General features: G+C 46.3%; 1 protein-coding gene across 9 annotated transcripts in view; it reads right to left on the reverse strand.

Annotated features, from left to right (window-relative positions):
- The window catches only part of LOC121548766 (wiskott-Aldrich syndrome protein family member 1-like), a 94,402-nt gene that overhangs the window by 38,933 nt on the left and 33,410 nt on the right, over positions 1-22,059 (reverse strand). For 8 of the 9 annotated variants that reach the window (XM_045210186.1, XM_045210188.1, XM_045210191.1 and 5 more), the window contains 2 exons: positions 8,111-8,273; positions 7,812-7,946 (listed from right to left, as the gene is read on the reverse strand). In XM_045210186.1, the coding sequence (XP_045066121.1) occupies positions 7,812-7,946; positions 8,111-8,243 (268 nt within the window). In that variant the 5' untranslated portion in view covers positions 8,244-8,273. The remainder of the gene's footprint in view (positions 1-7,811; positions 7,947-8,110; positions 8,274-22,059) is intronic. The other variant, XM_045210192.1, reaches the window with a different exon arrangement.

The raw sequence follows: 22,059 nt of genomic DNA on the forward strand, positions 1-22,059 counted from the left end.
GTACGCTTATCACGCTGCGCCTTGGTTCCACGAATCTTTAAACGATCGTGACATCCACTTTGACATAATGGGGTATTGTGTAGGCCAATGACACACAATCTCAATTTAATCAATTTTAAATTCAGGCTGTAACACAACAAGTCAAGGGATGTGAACACTTACTGAAGGCACTGCATGCTTGATTATGTGTGACTGTGTGTGTTTGTGTGTGTGTGTCTGTGCGCAGTACATGTGTTTTATTGTGCACTGTGTTGGCATGCTGCATTCCTCCCTCCCATCCCCTCCCCCTTTACCCCCTTTCCTCTCCTGGGCACAGATACAGAGACAGGGTCTGCGTCCCAAATGGCACCCCATTCCCTTTATAGTGCACTCCTTTTGACCAGGGCCCTGTAGTTCACTATATAGGGAATAGGGTGCTATTTGGGACGTAGCCAGAGACACATAGACAAAGAGGAGCCTCAGCAGCAGGCTCAGATTCTTTCATCACTGTGATCCTCACATCTGCTGGCCTGGCTTTACCCACAATGCTTTAGGATGCACAATGCCTCTAGATGGGGAGCACAAAGGCTGGCTGAGCAATCAGACACACAGAAACACACAGACAGACATATCTAGCACAGCATATCTTTGTAGTGTGCATGTCACCAAAATATCTGCTACAGCACACTGTTACACTATGTGCTGCTTGTACGTTTGTGTCACTGCGTGTGCAACTGTGTGTGTGTGTCATTATGTGAGCATCCAAGTGTTTGTGTGTGTGCACATGCGTGTGTGTGTGTGTGGGTTGGTTCTTCTATCCTTGTAGGGACCTAAAATCCTCAAAAGTCCCCACAAGGATAGTAAAACAAGGAAAATTCTCCCTCGTGGGGACATTTCCCACGTCCCCATGAGGACACAGGCTATTTTAAGCTTGGAGGTTAGGTTAAGGGTTAGGGTTACTGTCACGACTGTCTGTGAGATGCGGTAAACGAAGTCAGGCGCAGGACACAGAACTCTCGGATACGTACTTTTAATACGAAAAGGATCCAAAAGGACACAGAAAATAACTCCACGCAGGGAGGAAATAACCCGCTCACAAAATAGACAACCGTGAAGGGGAAAACAATCACACACAAAATACAGATGAGAGACAGGGGTAATTATAAGGGAAACAATTAACATAATGACGAACAGGTGTAAACAATACAGACAAAACTAAACAAACACCGATAACATCGAACGGCAGTAGCTAGTACTCCGGGGACGACGAACGCCGAAGCCTGCCCGAGCAAGGAGGAGGAGCAGCCTCGGCAGAATCCGTGACAGTTACAATTAGGGTTAGCGTTAGAATTAGGTTTAGGGTAAGGGGTTAGTGGTTAGGTTTAGGGTTAGGAGTTAGGTTTAGGGTTCTGATTACGGGTTAAGGTTAGGGTTAAGGTTAGGTTTAGGGTCAGGGGTTAGGGTAAATAGGATCTTGTATGGACATTTATTTTAGGTCCCCACAAGGATAGAAGAACATAACATGCGAGTCTGTGTGTGTGTACATGGACTTAGGAAAAGCAGTGTTTTTAAACCAGTACCCCTCACTTCCCTGATTGAGACGATGACAGAAAAAACCTAAATGCGAAAAAAACAAAAAAAACTTTTATCTCTCTAAGCACCTATCCCTCTGCACCAGCTGTCTGTGGCTAGCGTAGACAATTAAAGACTGCTTCATTAAAAACAGCTATCATGGGATAATGAGGGAGCATGGTCCTTAAACAAAGACCATACATAGGAAGAAGAAGTCAGAGAGTAAACAGTAAACAAAGAGAGAGTTTGTGTTTGTGTGAAAGAAGGAGAAAAAGAGAGAGCATGTGTATGTGCTTGTGTGTGTAAGAGACAGAGAAAGAGAGGAAGGAAAAAGGAGAGATGGAGAGTGAGCGATTGAGCAGTAAAGAAAATGGGCCTAGAGGGAGGCTGGTGGTGTTGTGGTCCTCCATTCTAGCCTGTGGTCCTAGCAGGGATGTAATAGGACCATTAAATAGCAGGGTATGAGCCATTAGTTTGTCTGGTCAGACTGTTGACAGGGCCTGACAGCACACAGAGAAGATGGAGGGAGAGGGGAGATCAATCAGGTGGAGGAGGAGAGGGAGGGAGATATGGACAACAGGGAGGGAGGAGGGGAGATCAATCAGGTGGAGGAGGAGAGGGAGGGAGATATGGACAACAGGGAGGGAGGAGGGGAGATTAATCAGGTGGAGGAGGAGAGGGAAGGAGATATGGACAACAGGGAGGGAGGAGGGGAGATCAATCAGGTGGAGGAGGAGAGGGAGGGAGATATGGACAACAGGGAGGGAGGAGGGGAGATTAATCAGGTGGAGGAGGAGAGGGAAGGAGATATGGACAACAGGGAGGGAGGAGGGGAGCGAGGGAGGACAGGAATAAGGCCTTAAGGGCAGTCTGAAGGACGACCTTATAAGGTGTAGGATGTCAGTGTCCAATGACATAACATGTGTGTGTGTGTGTGTGTGTGTGTGTGTGTGTGTGTGTGTGTGTGTGTGTGTGTGTGTGTGTGTGTGTGTGTGTGTGTGTGTGTGTATGTGTGTGTGTGTGTGTGTGTGTATGCAATCCTGTAACGATGCTTATGCACCTGGATAGAACACATTTACCCTCCACATCACAGCAGTGTCCTCTCTCTCCTCTCTCTACCCCTGACCTAGTAATACCCTTCATCCTGCATGGCCTCGCTTTAGATAGCTTACCTACATTACATTTACATTTACGTCATTTAGCAGACGCTCTTATCCAGAGCCACTTACAGTTAGTGAGTGCATACATTTTCATACTACATACAACCACTCTACCTTACTCCAATCTGAATGCACACACACACACACCTAACCTTAACACACACACACAGTCACACACACAGTCACACACACAGTCACACACACAGTCACACACCAGGGTTTCCATTAGGAAAATGTGGGGCGGACATTTGACCGGAAGCATTTAAATTTACCGGACATTTGAGAAATTTACCGGACCCATATGCATTGGGTGCGTAACCTGATTAGGGTATCCACCCACGTTGCTCAGAATGACAGAAATCACATTTTGATTATGGTAATTCATATTAACAGAACATGAATGTCGAGGATGCAATGATGTGCGGTCCTTCTTACAGAATTCTGATGTGCACTTTGAAGATGTTAGAATAACTGTCCACATGTACATTTCCTCAGCCAACAAGATGAGTAATGAACAGCAAAATCACTAGCCTATGTCAATCCACTATAGGAGAAAAGTTTAGGCTACCTATTCTATTGGTCAGCTTGTCGAGAAAGAAATATTCCAAACTGACTCTGGGACAGTTGTGGGACTATATATCCCAAATCCATCCAACCAGCAGGCCTCGGCTACATTAAGGAAAAACTGTTCAAAAGCAATGAGTTTGATGGAACAGATCAGAACATTTATCTTAAAATGTTGATAAAATATTATTTATTCACATTATAAGCTCAGCAATACGCACAAGGTAGTAGACTAGGTGTGAGTGTTCATTCTATAATGTAATTAGAGGAAAAACACTGTTGTCAAAAGGGCCCTGCACATGTGAGCAGTTTCATGTGACAGAGATAAAAATATGTTAGAAATGTAGAAAGAGGGAAGATCTGAAGATGCAACAACTAGCATGGGTTGCTAATATAACTAGGATTGTGCCTTTGGCTACTGGACAATGAAAGAAAGTTGATATAAAGGAATTGCCTCCACGGATATGGTCTGATTTTGGCTACTTTGAAGCAAGGTAAGATATGCCTCATAACATGTATTAAAACGTTCAGGTTTCAAACAATTAAGTATGTTTTCAAAATGCATACTGCCTCCAGCTCATTGCAAAGTGGTGTGTGACGCCCTGATGAAGCCTGCCTTCCGTTGCCTATGCATTTGCTGTTTGAGATGATGTAGCAGCAGCTCTTGCGCTGACGGACAGATTTTCTGCTCTGTATGCTGTACGCATGTGATAAATAAGATACATTACATGACCAAACGTATGTGGACACCTGCTCGTCGAACATCTCATTCCAAAATCATGGGCATTAATATGGAGTTGGTCCACCCTTTGCTGCTATAACAGCCGCCACTCTTCTGGGAAGGCTTTCCATTGTCTATGGAGATTGTATGGCTGTGTGCTCGATTTTATACACCTGTCAGCAACGGGTGTGGCTGAAATAGCCGAATCCACTCATTTGAAGGGCTGTCCACATACTTTTGTATATATAGTGTACATTGCGAATATACTTCACACGCGCCAATTTAATTCCACTAAATTATGCAAATGTACCTATAGACCGATTAGCATGACCAGTCAAATGTATTTCCATCGACTGGTATTTCCATCATTTAATAGGCTAAAAAGCATTATTTCGCAATGGGATTTTTTCTTCCTCTTCCTTGGCTATTTTACCGGCTAACGGAAACCCTGTCTCACACACACACACACACACACACACACACCAACCCTAACACACACACACCTAACCCTAACACACACACACACCCTTCCTAACCTTGTGTTGATGTAAATCCTCAATGGTTCTATTCCTTTAAGAGACCCCCTCTATCCTTTAGATCCTCCACTCCCCTCCTCCTCTCAGTGACCTCTCTTTATCTCCTTCCCCCCGCCTTCACTCATTCCCTCTCATCCCCCTCTCCTTCCCTCGCCCCACCATCTCCTCTCCGACTCTCTCACTGACCACAAACCAACACAGACCATTACCCAGAATGCCTGCGGTGGAGAGGGTTGTGTGTGTGTGTGTGTGTAGTGGGGGATGAAACATACCTCTTACAGGAAACAAATCTTAAGCCCCTCCTATAAGCGTATTTTTACATTTTATTTTATTTATTAGGATCCCCATTAGGCGACGCCAATGCCGACAGCTAGATTTGGGGATCCTAATAAATCTAATTAAATCTAATCCTATAACCACCCATCTCTCTCTGTCTCTCTTTCTTCTATCATTACAGTAACTCCTGCTTCTCTGTGATGATTATATTGTCTTTTAATGATTATCGTGTGGAGTCTAATGGCACACACTGCAACACTCTGCACCTGGAGATCTCTAACGAACCTGCAGACAGTTCGGCCATTTTAACCTCTGCTCAGACAGAGTCTGACTGCAGTCTGAAGTACAAAGTCTTAACACTCCACTGCTTTGACTGTAGTGCCCGGTATTATACAGTATAGTCATCTCTCTACCCCTCCACCCCGTATGGGGACAGTGTATTATATCCTGTCCCTCTATAGCAGACTGGATTATAAGATCACATCCAGCATTACATTAGCACAAATATCTGGAGGAGGAGAAGGAGGGAGAGAGGGAAGAGGGGGAGAGGGAAGAGAAGGATGAAGATGAGGGGGATATAGAGGTGGAGGAGGAGGAGTATGTGTGGAAGGTGTTAGGGGACCTAAGTAGGTCACTAATACAGCTATAGCAAAAGTGAATACAAGAACAACTGCAAGAAGGCAACACCTCCATACACAGCACTGATACATGCCATGCCCAAATATTTAAATTAAGGGACCTTAAAGTCATGCTCCAGAACTTTGGCGACTACTAAGTATTAATTAAACCTCCCGCTTTGGGCTGGATGTGTCAATGTGTAGTTCATACATGCATAATCTATGAGCAGAAGCACTGTCTAGTTTGAAAGCGTCAGTTTTTCTGGAAGCTGTGCTGCGCCATTTCCCCTATATTTTCACCCACGTGGGCCAGCCCCCTAGCAATTCGAGTTCTAGCCAATGAGCTTCAGCCCCTCGCCATCTGAGTGACAGCTAGCAAGATGCACACACAGCAGAGCGAGAGCAATGACGTGGTGCACATATGTGATGTAGTAACCAATTTTCGGGGACCACTTTTTGCTGCTTTCAGAACTACTGGCTAAAAAGTATACAAAGGCACCAGAGAATCTCTTTAAGTATTGATCTGTAAACTAATAAACATTATTGCCTCTTACTTCTAAGTTACAAACTCTACTACACCCCCTTCCTCCATAGCCTGGGTAACAGTCTGTCGTGCTACCCCGACACACACACACACACACACACACACATACAGATCTTCCATACAAACTCAGACAGAGTTTTACAGTCTTATTATCTAACACAGCGTACAGAGGACAGTCCAGTGTACTATATCTACAGACATCTAGCGCTCCAATCTGAGCTAGAAACACCCCATTGGCCCACGGGAAATCGATGCCTCAACCACAGAAGCGTGGTATTGGCTTACTACTACACTTCTTCTCTCTTTCTCTCGCTGTCCCTCTCTCTCTCACGTTCTCTGTCCCTCTTCCTCTCTCTCTCTCTCTGTATCTCTCTCTCTCTCTTTGTATCTTTCTCTCTCTCTCTCCTCTCTCTATAACCTGTTTTACCGTACAGCCCTACCCAGGCCCTCCATAGACAGACAGACAGGCAGACAGGCAGACAGGCAGATAGACAGGCAGACAGACAGACAGGCAGACAGACAGACAGACAGACAGGCAGACAGACAGACAGACAGGCAGACAGGCAGGCAGGCAGACAGACAGGCAGGCAGACAGACAGGCAGGCAGACAGACAGACAGACAGACAGACAGACAGACAGGCAGACAGACAGGCAGGCAGGCAGACAGGCAGGCAGGCAGACAGACAGGCAGGCAGACAGACAGACAGGCAGGCAGGCAGGCAGACAGACAGACAGACAGACAGACAGACAGACAGACAGACAGGCAGGCAGACAGACAGGCAGACAGGCAGACAGACATTATCCCTCTCCTTTTTATTATCCCACTATAACATAGCACATATATCTGGATATCTGGTTTCCCCACAAAGACAGGGCATTGTGTGAGGCAGGGCTAAGTGAATCAGTGGAGGCTGGTTAGAATGCCTATAATGGGGGCTTATTGCGCCTGCCGAGGAGGGGAGTGTAGCGGAACGGAGGGTTTGGTTAGTACTGTGTGGACTGTGGAGCTGCTGGGATGAAAAATGACACTGTCTCACTGTGGCCTGTTCATCTAATAAGGTCATTAAGACTGGATGTGGCTGGCAATGGTACACACACACACACACAAAGAGAGGACTGGAATGGAATGAGTTTATCCTGATGAGGAAGAATCAATGGTGGATGTGTAGAGAAAGGAATGTGTGAGGACTGAGTGTCTACGTGTAAGGACTACTGTATCAGTGTGTGTGTGTATGATTGATACTGGTGTGTGTGTGTGTATGTGTGATACTAGTGTGTGTGTGTGTGTGTGTGTGTGTGCGTGTGTGTGTGTGTGTATATGTTTGATACTGGTGTGTGTGTGTCGGTCTAAGGCACTGCATCTCAGTGCTTGAGGCGTCACTACAGACCCCCTGGTTCGATTCCAGGCTGTATCAAAAACGGCCGTGATTGGGAGTCCCATAGGGCGGCGCACAATTGGCCCAGCGTCGTCCGGGTTTGGCCAGTGTAGGCCGTCATTGTAAATAAGAATTTGTTCTTAACTGACTTGCCTAGTTAAATAAAGGTAAAATAAAAAAATAAAATAAAAAATGTTTGATACTGGTGTGTGTGTGTGTGTGTGTGTATGTATGTATGTTTGATACTGGTGTGTGTGTGTGTATGTTTGATACTGGTATGTGTGTGTGTGTGTGTGTACTCCCGTGTAGCTCAGTTGGTAGAGCATGGCGCTTGCAACGGCAGGGTTGTGGGTTCGATTCCCACGGGGGACCAGTATGAAAAAAAATAAAAAATGTATGCACTCACTAACTGTAAGTGGCTCTGGATAAGAGCGTCTGCTAAATGACGTAAATGTAATGTACTCACACTCCTCCTCTTTAGGATCTAGTTGTGTGACGCTGATAGAGAGGCGGTCCACGCGCTCCTGCAGGGAGTTGACCCGGAAGGAGAAGGAGTGGGCCTCGTTGAACAGCTCCCCAAACAGGTCCTCTGCATACTTACCTGTTACCACACAGTACACACACACAGTACACACACTTAAGTATAATAGAGTACTAAAGTCAGGCATAATGAAACCTGCTTATCAGCAGATAGGAAAGAGAGATGAAGCATGCTTACCTAACAGAAGTGAGTGTGTGTGGTTTAGGTGTGTGTGTGTGACTCACTGAGGCTGCTGAGCTGTCGGATGACGTTAGCTAGGGATACATTGGTCACACACTCCAGCTCATTCTTGATGGCCCGCGGCAGCACCGTGTGGCACAGGTGCCTGGGCTCGATATTCCTCTTCACCAACGGCATCCTGGGATACCTCGACCACAACTACCACACCTGGAGAAATGGAGGGCGGGAGGGAGAGAGAGAAGGGGGGTTTGAGTTATAACATCCTGGATACCTCCTCTACCACACCTGAAGAGAGAGAGGGAGTGAGTTATAACTGGGCTGGACAATATGCTCCTCTCTCTCTCTCTCTCTGCTTGCTCAGCCATGCTAATGTCATTAAGCCTTGTAGCCCCAATTCACCCCCACACACCGCCAGACATACACATACCGCCAGACACACACTGCCAGAGACAATTCACCCCTACACACCGCCAGACACACCAGTGGGCAGCTTAGCCACTTCCCCTGGCTGTCACCTCTCCATGGCTAACAGGATAGCCACTTCCGCTGGCTGTCACCTCTCCATGGTTAACAGGATAGCTACTTCCCCTGGCTGTCACCTCTCCATGGCTAACAGGATAGCCACTTCCCCTGGCTGTCACCTCTCCATGGCTAACAGGATAGCCACTTCCCCTGGCTGTCACCTCTCCATAGCTAACAGGATAGCCACTTCCCCTGGCTGTCACCTCTCCATGGCTAACAGGATAGCCACTTCCCCTGGCTGTCAGCTCTCCATGGCAAACAGGATAGCTACTTCCCCTGGCTGTCACCTCTCCATGGATAACAGGATAGCCACTTCCCCTGGCTGTCACCTCTCCATGGATAACAGGATAGCCACTTCCCCTGGCTGTCACCTCTCCATGGATAACAGGATAGCCACTTCCCCTGGCTGTCACCTCTCCATGGCTAACAGGATAGCCCCTTCCCCTGGCTGTCACCTCTCCATGGCTAACAGGATAGCCACTTCCCCTGGCTGTCACCTCTCCATGGATAACAGGATAGCCACTTCCCCTGGCTGTCACCTCTCCATGGATAACATGATAGCCAATTCCCCTGGCTGTCACCTCTCCATGGCTAACAGGATAGCCACTTCCACTTGCTGTCACCTCTCCATGGCTAACAGGATAGCCACTTCCCCTGGCTGTCACCTCTCCATGGCTAACAGGATAGCCCCTTCCCCTGGCTGTCACCTCTCCATGGCTAACAGGATAGCCACTTCCCCTGGCTGTCACCTCTCCATGGATAACAGGATAGCCACTTCCCTGGCTGTCATCTCTTCATGGCTAACAGGATAGCCACTTCCCCTGGCTGTCAGCTCTCCATGGCAAACAGGATAGCTACTTCCCCTGGCTGTCACCTCTCCATGGCAAACAGGATAGCTACTTCCCCTGGCTGTCACCTCTCCATGGCTAACAGGATAGCCACTTCCCCTGGCTGTCACCCTCTCCATGGCTAACAGGATAGCCCCCTTCCCCTGGCTGTCACCTCTCCATGGCTAACAGGATAGCCACTTCCCTGGCTGTCACCTCTCCATGGATAACAGGATAGCCACTTCCCCTGGCTGTCATCTCTTCATGGCTAACAGGATAGCTACTTCCCCTGGCTGTCACCTCTCCATGGCTAACAGGATAGCCACTTTCCCTGGCTGTCATGTCTTCATGGCTAACAGGAGAGCCACTTCCCCTGGCTGTCACCTCTCCATGGCAAACAGGATAGCCACTTCCCCTGGCTGTCAGCTCTCCATGGCTAACAGGATAGCCACTTCCCCTGGCTGTCACCTCTCCATGGATAACAGGATAGCCACTTCCCCTGGCTGTCATCTCTTCATGGCTAACAGGAGAGCCACTTCCCCTGGCTGTCACCTCTCCATGTATAACAGGATAGCCACTTTTTTATTTTTTATTTTTATTTCACCTTTATTTAACCAGGTAAGCCAGTTGAGAACAAGTTCTCATTTACAACTGCGACCTGGTCAAGATAAAGCAAAGCAGTGCGATAAAAACAACAACACAGAGTTACATATGGGGTAAAACAAAACAAAGTCAAAAATACAACAGAAAAAAATATATATATATACAGTGTGTGCAAATGTAGCAAGTTATGGAGGTAAGGCAATAAATAGGCTATAGTGCAAAATAATTACAATTAGTATTAACACTGGAATGATAGATGTGCAAGAGATGATGTGCAAATAGAGATACTGGGGTACAAATGAGCAAAATAAATAACAATATAGGGATGAGGTAGTTGGGCGGGCTAATTTCAGATGGGCTGTGTACAGGTGCAGTGATCGGTAAGCTGCTCTGACAACTGATGCTTAAAGTTAGTGAGGGAGATAAGAGTCTCCAGCTTCAGAGATTTTTGCAATTTGTTCCAGTCATTGGCAGCAGAGAACTGGAAGGAATGGCGGCCAAAGGAGGTGTTGGCTTTGGGGATGACCAGTGAGATATACCTGCTGGAGCGCATACTACGGGTGGGTGTTGCTATGGTGACCAATGAGCTAAGATAAGGCGGGGATTTGCCTAGCAGTGATTTATAGATGGCCTGGAGCCAGTGGGTTTGGCGACGAATATGTAGTGAGGACCAGCCAACAAGAGCGTACAGGTCACAGTGGTGGGTAGTATATGGGGCTTTGGAGACAAAACGGATGGCACTGTGATAGACTACATCCAATTTGCTGAGTAGAGTGTTGGAGGCTATTTTGTAAATGACATCGCCGAAGTCAAGGATCGGTAGGATAGTCAGTTTTACGAGGGCATGTTTGGCAGCATGAGTGAAGGAGGCTTTGTTGCGAAATAGGAAACCGATTCTAGATTTAACTTTGGATTGGAGATTCTTAATGTGAGTCTGGTTGTCACCTCTCCATGGCTAACAGGATAGCCACTTCCCCTGGCTGTCACCTCTCCATAGCTAACAGGATAGCCACTTCCCCTGGCTGTCACCTCTCCATGGCTAACAGGATAGCCACTTCCCCTGGCTGTCAGCTCTCCATGGCAAACAGGATAGCTACTTCCCCTGGCTGTCACCTCTCCATGGATAACAGGATAGCCACTTCCCCTGGCTGTCACCTCTCCATGGATAACAGGATAGCCACTTCCCCTGGCTGTCACCTCTCCATGGATAACAGGATAGCCACTTCCCCTGGCTGTCACCTCTCCATGGCTAACAGGATAGCCCCTTCCCCTGGCTGTCACCTCTCCATGGCTAACAGGATAGCCACTTCCCCTGGCTGTCACCTCTCCATGGATAACAGGATAGCCACTTCCCTGGCTGTCACCTCTCCATGGATAACATGATAGCCAATTCCCCTGGCTGTCACCTCTCCATGGCTAACAGGATAGCCACTTCCACTTGCTGTCACCTCTCCATGGCTAACAGGATAGCCACTTCCCTGGCTGTCACCTCTCCATGGCTAACAGGATAGCCCCCTTCCCCTGGCTGTCACCTCTCCATGGCTAACAGGATAGCCACTTCCCCTGGCTGTCACCTCTCCATGGATAACAGGATAGCCACTTCCCCTGGCTGTCATCTCTTCATGGCTAACAGGATAGCCACTTCCCCTGGCTGTCAGCTCTCCATGGCAAACAGGATAGCTACTTCCCCTGGCTGTCACCTCTCCATGGCAAACAGGATAGCTACTTCCCCTGGCTGTCACCTCTCCATGGCTAACAGGATAGCCACTTCCCCTGGCTGTCACCTCTCCATGGCTAACAGGATAGCCCCTTCCCCTGGCTGTCACCTCTCCATGGCTAACAGGATAGCCACTTCCCTGGCTGTCACCTCTCCATGGATAACAGGATAGCCACTTCCCCTGGCTGTCATCTCTTCATGGCTAACAGGATAGCTACTTCCCCCTGGCTGTCACCTCTCCATGGCTAACAGGATAGCCACTTTCCCTGGCTGTCATGTCTTCATGGCTAACAGGAGAGCCACTTCCCCTGGCTGTCACCTCTCCATGGCAAACAGGATAGCCACTTCCCCTGGCTGTCAGCTCTCCATGGCTAACAGGATAGCCACTTCCCCTGGCTGTCACCTCTCCATGGATAACAGGATAGCCACTTCCCCTGGCTGTCATCTCTTCATGGCTAACAGGAGAGCCACTTCCCCTGGCTGTCACCTCTCCATGTATAACAGGATAGCCACTTTTTTATTTTTTATTTTTATTTCACCTTTATTTAACCAGGTAAGCCAGTTGAGAACAAGTTCTCATTTACAACTGCGACCTGGTCAAGATAAAGCAAAGCAGTGCGATAAAAACAACAACACAGAGTTACATATGGGGTAAAACAAAACAAAGTCAAAAATACAACAGAAAAAAATATATATATATACAGTGTGTGCAAATGTAGCAAGTTATGGAGGTAAGGCAATAAATAGGCTATAGTGCAAAATAATTACAATTAGTATTAACACTGGAATGATAGATGTGCAAGAGATGATGTGCAAATAGAGATACTGGGGTACAAATGAGCAAAATAAATAACAATATAGGGATGAGGTAGTTGGGCGGGCTAATTTCAGATGGGCTGTGTACAGGTGCAGTGATCGGTAAGCTGCTCTGACAACTGATGCTTAAAGTTAGTGAGGGAGATAAGAGTCTCCAGCTTCAGAGATTTTTGCAATTTGTTCCAGTCATTGGCAGCAGAGAACTGGAAGGAATGGCGGCCAAAGGAGGTGTTGGCTTTGGGGATGACCAGTGAGATATACCTGCTGGAGCGCATACTACGGGTGGGTGTTGCTATGGTGACCAATGAGCTAAGATAAGGCGGGGATTTGCCTAGCAGTGATTTATAGATGGCCTGGAGCCAGTGGGTTTGGCGGACGAATATGTAGTGAGGACCAGCCAACAAGAGCGTACAGGTCACAGTGGTGGGTAGTATATGGGGCTTTGGAGACAAAACGGATGGCACTGTGATAGACTACATCCAATTTGCTGAGTAGAGTGTTGGAGGCTATTTTGTAAATGACATCGCCGAAGTCAAGGATCGGTAGGATAGTCAGTTTTACGAGGGCATGTTTGGCAGCATGAGTGAAGGAGGCTTTGTTGCGAAATAGGAAACCGATTCTAGATTTAACTTTGGATTGGAGATTCTTAATGTGAGTCTGGTTGTCACCTCTCCATGGCTAACAGGATAGCCACTTCCACTGGCTGTCACCTCTCCATGGATAACAGGATAGCCACTTCCCCTGGCTGTCACCTCTCCATGGCTAACAGGATAGCCCCTTCCCCTGGCTGTCACCTCTCCATGGCTAACAGGATAGCCACTTCCCCTGGCTGTCACCTCTCCATGGATAACAGGATAGCCACTTCCCCTGGCTGTCACCTCTCCATGGATAACATGATAGCCAATTCCCCTGGCTGTCACCTCTCCATGGCTAACAGGATAGCCACTTCCACTTGCTGTCACCTCTCCATGGCTAACAGGATAGCCACTTCCCCTGGCTGTCACCTCTCCATGGCTAACAGGATAGCCCCTTCCCCTGGCTGTCACCTCTCCATGGCTAACAGGATAGCCACTTCCCCTGGCTGTCACCTCTCCATGGATAACAGGATAGCCACTTCCCCTGGCTGTCATCTCTTCATGGCTAACAGGATAGCCACTTCCCCTGGCTGTCAGCTCTCCATGGCAAACAGGATAGCTACTTCCCCTGGCTGTCACCTCTCCATGGCAAACAGGATAGCTACTTCCCCTGGCTGTCACCTCTCCATGGCTAACAGGATAGCCACTTCCCCTGGCTGTCACCTCTCCATGGCTAACAGGATAGCCCCTTCCCCTGGCTGTCACCTCTCCATGGCTAACAGGATAGCCACTTCCCCTGGCTGTCACCTCTCCATGGATAACAGGATAGCCACTTCCCCTGGCTGTCATCTCTTCATGGCTAACAGGATAGCTACTTCCCCTGGCTGTCACCTCTCCATGGCTAACAGGATAGCCACTTTCCCTGGCTGTCATGTCTTCATGGCTAACAGGAGAGCCACTTCCCCTGGCTGTCACCTCTCCATGGCAAACAGGATAGCCACTTCCCCTGGCTGTCAGCTCTCCATGGCTAACAGGATAGCCACTTCCCCTGGCTGTCACCTCTCCATGGATAACAGGATAGCCACTTCCCCTGGCTGTCATCTCTTCATGGCTAACAGGAGAGCCACTTCCCCTGGCTGTCACCTCTCCATGTATAACAGGATAGCCACTTTTTTTATTTTTTATTTTTATTTCACCTTTATTTAACCAGGTAAGCCAGTTGAGAACAAGTTCTCATTTACAACTGCGACCTGGTCAAGATAAAGCAAAGCAGTGCGATAAAAACAACAACACAGAGTTACATATGGGGTAAAACAAAACAAAGTCAAAATACAACAGAAAAAAATATATATATATACAGTGTGTGCAAATGTAGCAAGTTATGGAGGTAAGGCAATAAATAGGCTATAGTGCAAAATAATTACAATTAGTATTAACACTGGAATGATAGATGTGCAAGAGATGATGTGCAAATAGAGATACTGGGGTACAAATGAGCAAAATAAATAACAATATAGGGATGAGGTAGTTGGGCGGGCTAATTTCAGATGGGCTGTGTACAGGTGCAGTGATCGGTAAGCTGCTCTGACAACTGATGCTTAAAGTTAGTGAGGGAGATAAGAGTCTCCAGCTTCAGAGATTTTTGCAATTTGTTCCAGTCATTGGCAGCAGAGAACTGGAAGGAATGGCGGCCAAAGGAGGTGTTGGCTTTGGGGATGACCAGTGAGATATACCTGCTGGAGCGCATACTACGGGTGGGTGTTGCTATGGTGACCAATGAGCTAAGATAAGGCGGGGATTTGCCTAGCAGTGATTTATAGATGGCCTGGAGCCAGTGGGTTTGGCGACGAATATGTAGTGAGGACCAGCCAACAAGAGCGTACAGGTCACAGTGGTGGGTAGTATATGGGGCTTTGGAGACAAAACGGATGGCACTGTGATAGACTACATCCAATTTGCTGAGTAGAGTGTTGGAGGCTATTTTGTAAATGACATCGCCGAAGTCAAGGATCGGTAGGATAGTCAGTTTTACGAGGGCATGTTTGGCAGCATGAGTGAAGGAGGCTTTGTTGCGAAATAGGAAACCGATTCTAGATTTAACTTTGGATTGGAGATTCTTAATGTGAGTCTGGTTGTCACCTCTCCATGGCTAACAGGATAGCCACTTCCACTGGCTGTCACCTCTCCATGGATAACAGGATAGCCACTTCCCCTGGCTGTCACCTCTCCATAGCTAACAGGATAGCCACTTCCCCTGGCTGTCACCTCTCCATAGCTAACAGGATAGCCCCTTCCCCTGGCTGTCACCTCTCCATAGCTAACAGGATAGCCACTTCCCCTGGCTGTCACCTCTCCATGGCTAACAGGATAGCTACTTCCCCTGGCTGTCACCTCTCCATGGATAACAGGATAGCTACTTCCCCTGGCTGTCACCTCTCCATGGATAACAGGATAGCTACTTCCCCTGGCTGTCACCATGGATAACATGCTGCTGCTGCTAACAAACCAACTGAAACATGCAACACTCAAACACGTGCATGCAGAAAGCACGCCCACGAGATAGATAGAACACAACCTGCTACTCTTACAGAGTGCCTCACAGAAGGACTTAGCATATGCTCTATACACTAGGTCCCCGAAAGCAACCAAATCCAAACCTAGAAACAGTCTTTCCCTCTCTCTCTCTCTCTCTCAATTCAATTTTTCAATTTAAGGGCTTTATTGGCATGGGAAACGTATGTTAACATTGCCAAAGCAAGTGAAGTAGATAGTAAACAAAAGTGAAATAAACAATAAATATTAACAGTAAACATTACACTCAGAAGTTCCAAAAGAATAAAGACATTTCAAATGTCATATTATGTATATATACAGTGTTGTAACAATGTGCAAATAGTTAAAGTACAAATGGGAAAATAAATAAACATAAATATGGGTTGTATTTACAATGGTGTTTGTTCTTCACTGGTTGCCCTTTTCTTGTGGCAACAGGTCACAAATCTTGCAGCTGTGATGGCACACTGTGGTTTTTCACCCAGTAGATAAGGGAGTGTATCAAAATTGGGTTTGTTTTCGAATTCTTTGTGGATCGCTGTTATCTGAGGGAAATATGTATCTCTAATATGGTCATACATTTGGCAGGAGGTTAGGAAGTGCAGCTCAGTTTCCACCTCATTTTGTGGGCAGTGTGCACATAGCCTGTCTTCTCTTGAGAGCCAGGTCTGCCTATGGCGACCTTTCTCAATAGCAAGGCTATGCTCACTGAGTCTGTACATAGTGAAAGCTTTCCTTAAGTTTGGGTCAGTCACAGTGGTCAGGTATTCTGCCACTGTGTACTCTCTGTTTAGGGCCAAATAGCATTCTAGTTTGCTCTGTTTTTTTGTTTGTTCTTTCCAATGTGTCAAGTAATTCTCTTTTTGTTTTCTCATGATTTGGTTGGGTCTAATTGTGTTGTTGTTGTTGTTGTTGTCCTGGGGCTCTGTGGGGTCTGTTTGTGTTTGTGAACAGAGCCCCAGGACCAGCTTACTTAAGGGACTCTTCTCCAAGTTAATCTCTCTGTAGGTGATGGCTTTGTTATGGAAGGTTTGGGAATCGCTTCCTTTTAAGTGGTTATAGAATTTAACGGCTCTTTTCTGGATTTTGATAATTAGCGGGTATTGGCCTAATTCTGCTCTGCATGCATTATTTGGTGTTTTACGTTGTACACTGAGGATGTTTTTGCAGAATTCTGCATGCAGAGTCTCAATTTGGTGTTTGTCCCATTTTGTGAATTCTTGGTTGGTGAGCGGACCCCAGACCTCACAACCATAAAGGGCAATGGGTTCTATAACTGATTCAAGTATTTTTAGCCAGATCCTAATTGGTATGTCAAATTTTATGTTCCTTTTGATGGCATAGAAGGCCCTTCTTGCCTTGTCTCTCAGATCGTTCACAGCTGATGTTTAGGCCGAGGTATGTATAGTTTTTTGTGTGCTCTAGGGCAACGGTGTCTAGATGGAATATGTATTTGTGGTCCTGGCAACTGGACCTTTTTTGGAACACCATTATCTTTGTCTTACTGATATTTACTGTCAGGGCCCAGGTCTGACAGAATCTGTGCAGAAGATCTAGGTGCTGCTGTAGGCCCTCCTTGGTTGGTGACAGAAGCACCAGATCATCAGCAAACAGTAGACATTTGACTTCAGATTCTAGTAGGGTGAAGCCGGGTGCTGCAGACTGTTCTCGTGCCCTCGCCAATTCGTTGATATATATGTTGAAGAGGGTGGGGCTTAAACTGCATCCCTGTCTCACCCCACGGCCCTGTGGAAAGAAATGTGTGTGTTTTTTGCCAATTTTAACCGCACACTTGTTGTTTGTGTACATGGATTTTATAATGTCATATGTTTTTCCCCCAACCCCACTTTCCATCAATTTGTATAGCAGACCCTCATGCCAAATTGAGTCAAAAGGTTTTTTGAAATCAACAAAGCATGAGAAGACTTTGCATTTGTTTTGGTTTGTTTGTTTGTCAATTAGCAGGGTGAATACGTGGTCTGTCGTATGGTAATTTGGTAAAAAGCTCATTTGACATTTGCTCAGTACATTGTTTTCACTGAGGAAATGAACTAGTCTGCTGTTAATGATAATGCAGAGGATTTTCCCAAGGTTGCTGTTGACGCATATCCCACGGTAGTTATTGGGGTCAAATTTGTCTCCACTTTTGTGGATTGGGTTGATCAGTCCTTGGTTCCAAATATTGGGGAAGATGCCAGAGCTAAGGATGATGTTAAAGAGTTTAAGTATAGCTAATTTAAATTTGTGGTCTGTATATTTTATCATTTCATTGAGGATACCATCAACACCACAGGCCTTTTTGGGTTGGAGGGTTTGTATTTTGTCCTGTAGTTCATTCAATGTAATTGAAGAATCCAGTGGGTTCTGGTAGTCTTTAATAGTTGATTCTAAGATTTTCATTTGATTATGTATATTTTTTTGCTGTTTGTTCTCTGTTATAGGGCCAAAAAGATTGGAGAAGTGGTTTACCCATACATCTCCGTTTTGGATAGATAGCTCATCGTGTTGTTGTTTGTTTAGTGTTTTCCAATTTTCCCAGAAGTGGATAGAGTCTATGTATTCTTCAATTACATTGAGCTGATTTCTGACATGCTGTTCCTTCTTTTTACGTAGTGTATTTCTGTATTGTTTTAGTCATTCACCATAGTGAAGGCGTAGGCTCAGGTTTTCTGGGTCTTTATGTTTTTGGTTGGATAGGTTTCTCAATTTCTTTCTTAGGTTTTTGCATTCTTCATCAAACCATTTATCACTGTTGTTACTTTTCTTTGGTTTTCTGTTAGAGATTTTTAGATTTGATAGGGAAGCTGAGAGGTCAAATATACTGTTTAAGTTTTCTACTGCCAAGTTTACACCTTCACTATTACAGTGGAACGTTTTGTCCAGGAAGTTGTCTAGAATGGATTTAATTGGTTGTTGCCTAATTGTTTTTTGGTAGGTTTCAACACTACTTTCCTTCCATCTATAGCATTTCTTAATATTATTCAGTTCCTTTGGCATTGATGCCTCATGATTGAGTATTGCTCTGTTCAAGTAGACTGTGATTTTGCTGTGGTCTGATAGGGGTGTCAGTGGGCTGACTGTGAACGCTCTGAGAGACTCTGGGTTGAGGTCAGTGATAAAGTAGTCTACAGTACTAATGCCAAGAGATGAGCTATACAGTGAGGGAAAAAAGTATTTGATCCCCTGCTGATTTTGTACGTTTGCCCACTGACAACGAAATAATCAGTCTATAATTTTAATGGTAGGTTTATTTGAACAATGAGAGACAGAATAACAACAACAAAATCCAGAAAAACACATTTCTAAAATTTTATAAATTGATTTGCATTTTAATGAGGGAAAGAAGTATTTGACCCCTCTGCAAAACATGACTTAGTACTTGGTGGCAAAACCCTTGTTGGCAATCACAGAGGTCAGACGTTTCTTGTAGTAGGCCACCAGGTTTGCACACATCTCAGGAGGGATTTTGTCCCACTCCTCTTTGCAGATCTTCTCCAAGTCATTAAGGTTTCGAGGCTGACGTTTGGCAACTTGAACCTTCAGCTCCCTCCACAGATTTTCTATGGGATTAAGGTCTGGAGACTGGCTAGGCCACTCCAGGACCTTAATGTGCTTCTTCTTGAGCCACTCCTTTGTTGCCTTGGCCATGTGTTTTGGGTCATTGTCATGCTGGAATACCCATCCACGACCCATTTTCAATGCCCTGGCTGAGGGAAGGAGGTTCTCACCCAAGATTTGACGGTACATGGCCCCGTCCATCGTCCCCTTGATGCGGTGAAGTTGTCCTGTCCCCTTAGCAGAAAAACACCCCCAAAGCATAATGTTTCCACCTCCATGTTTGACGGTGGGGATGGTGTTCTTGGGGTCATAGGCAGCATTCCTCCTCCTCCAAACACGGCGAGTTGAGTTGATGCCGAAGAGCTCCATTTTGGTCTCATATGACCACAACCCTTTCACCCAGTTCTCCTCTGAATCATTCAGATGTTCATTGGCAAACTTCAGACAGGCATGTATATGTGCTTTCTTGAGCAGGGGGACCTTGCAGGCGCTGCAGGATTTCAGTCCTTCACGGCGTAGTGTGTTACCAATTGTTTTCTTGGTGACTATGGTCCCAGCTGCCTTGAGATCATTGATATGATCCTCCCATGTAGTTCTGGGTTGATTCCTCACCGTTCTCATGATCATTGCAACTCCACGAGGTGAGATCTTGCATGGAGCCCCAGGCCGAGGGAGATTGACAGGTCTTTAGTGTTTCTTCCATTTGCGAATAATCGCAACAACAGTTGTCACCTTCTCACCAAGCTGCTTGGCGATGGTCTTGTAGCCCATTCCAGCCTTGTGTAGGTCTACAATCTTGTCCCTGACATCCTTGGAGAGCTCTTTGGTCTTGGCCATGGTGGAGAGTTTGGAATCTGATTGATTGATTGCTTTGTGGACAGGGTGTCTTTATACAGGTAACAAGCTGAGATTAGGAGCACTCCCTTTAAGAGTGTGCTCCTAATCTCAGCTCGTTACCTGTATAAAAGACACCTGGGAGCCAGAAATCCTTCTGATTGAGAGGGGGTCAAATACTTATTTCCCTCATTAAAATGCAAATCAATTTATAAAACATTTTTGACATGCGTTTTTCTGGATTTTTTTGTTTGTTATTCTATCTCTCACTGTTCAAATAAACCTACCATTAAAATTATAGACTGAGCATTTCTTTGTCAGTGGGCAAACGTACAAAATCAGCTGGGGATCAAATACTTTTTTCCCTCACTGTAGGTGTACCTACCATAGGAGTCCCCTCGAAGCCTACCATTGACTATATACATACCCAGTGTGCGACAGAGCTGCAGGAGTCGTGACACGTTTTTGTTGGTTATGTTGTCGTAGTTGTGCCTAGGGGGGCATATGGGGGAGGGAATGCTGTCACCTCCAGGTAGGTGTTTGTCCCCCTGGGTGCTGAGGGTGTCAGGTTCTTGTCCAGTTCTGGCATTTAGGTCACCACAGACTAGTACATGTCCCTGGGTCTGGAAATGATTGATTTCCCCCTCCAGGATGGAGAAGCTGTCTTCATTAAAGTATGGGGATTCTAATGGGGGGATATAGGTAGCACACAGGAGGACATTCTTCTCTGTTGAGATAATTTCCTTTTGAATTTCTAGCACACAGGAGGAAATTTTTCTCTGTTGAGATAATTTCCTTTTGAATTTCTAACCAAATGTAAAATGTTCCTGTTTTGATTAATTTAATAGAGTGAGTTAGGTCTGCTCTATACCAAATTAGCATACCCCCTGAGTCCCTTCCGTGTTTCACACCTGGTAGTTTGGTGGATGGGACTACCAGCTCTCTGTAACCTAGAGGGCAACCAGTGGCTCCGTCTCCTCTATACCATGTTTCTTGTAGCATGACAATGTCTGTATTTCCGATTTCTTTGGTGAAGTCCAGATTCCTGCTCTTTAGGCCAAAGGCAGATGACCTCAGGCCTTGGATATTCCAGGATGAAATAGTGAAGGCTTTGTGTTCCATAAATGTTGTTGGTTGTGTGGTTTGGCCTCAGGCCAGTAATTGTGAGCAGAGCCTGCTGAGCATCTGGTACATGCCATTGGCTTGGGCTAGTGTAAGAGTGGGTGTTGGGCCTGTTTGCCTGCTCACGGCCTGGGCGTATGTGTGACTTTCATGTTGAGGCCCTCTTTGTGGGAGTGGGGGGCTTGGGGTGGGTAGGAGGGGCATAGGTCTGATCTGAGGGGGCCTAAATGGGGTGTGGGCATGGTTGACTTGGGAGGGAGTTAATTGGTGGGGGTGGGGGTGTAGATGTGGCTGATGGTGCTGTGGTCTGGATGTAGGTCCTCTCTGCGGGGGTCCTCTATGTGTAGGTCCTGGGGGTCCCGCAGGTCTGGGAGATTGTCTCGCTGGTCTGGGCGGGGTGTCTGTTGATCTGTTGCTCCTGTGTGAGGTGTTGGGTCTGCGGTTGAGGGCGATATCCTTTAGGGTCCGGGCGAAGGTGGGCACTGCTGCCTTGTATAGGTGGACCTGGTCATAAAGGCTGTTCACGTCCAGGGTGGAGTGGTGGGCCAGGTAGACATTTGGTTTTGATGCACAGTCACGGGAAATACTTGCGTTCTCTCTCTCTCTCTCTCTCTCTCCAGGGATATCATGAATAATGCATACAGTTACAGTAAACATTGGGGAAAGTCAAAACACACAGGCTACTTGTAGAAAATACTCATACTCAGGTACGTATGTAGTATCTTAATTTAAGCCAGTTTGCTATTATGGGGATAATAATGAATGGCCATTTTGTTTAGGTGTATATGTGTGCAGACTGTGTGTGTGACTGATACATGGGTTGATATATGTTTTGTAAGGGAAAAGCCTTTTTAAACCTCAAATTT

Source organism: Coregonus clupeaformis, chromosome 33, assembly GCF_020615455.1.
Source record: "Coregonus clupeaformis isolate EN_2021a chromosome 33, ASM2061545v1, whole genome shotgun sequence".
Taxonomy (NCBI): Eukaryota; Metazoa; Chordata; class Actinopteri; order Salmoniformes; family Salmonidae; genus Coregonus; species Coregonus clupeaformis.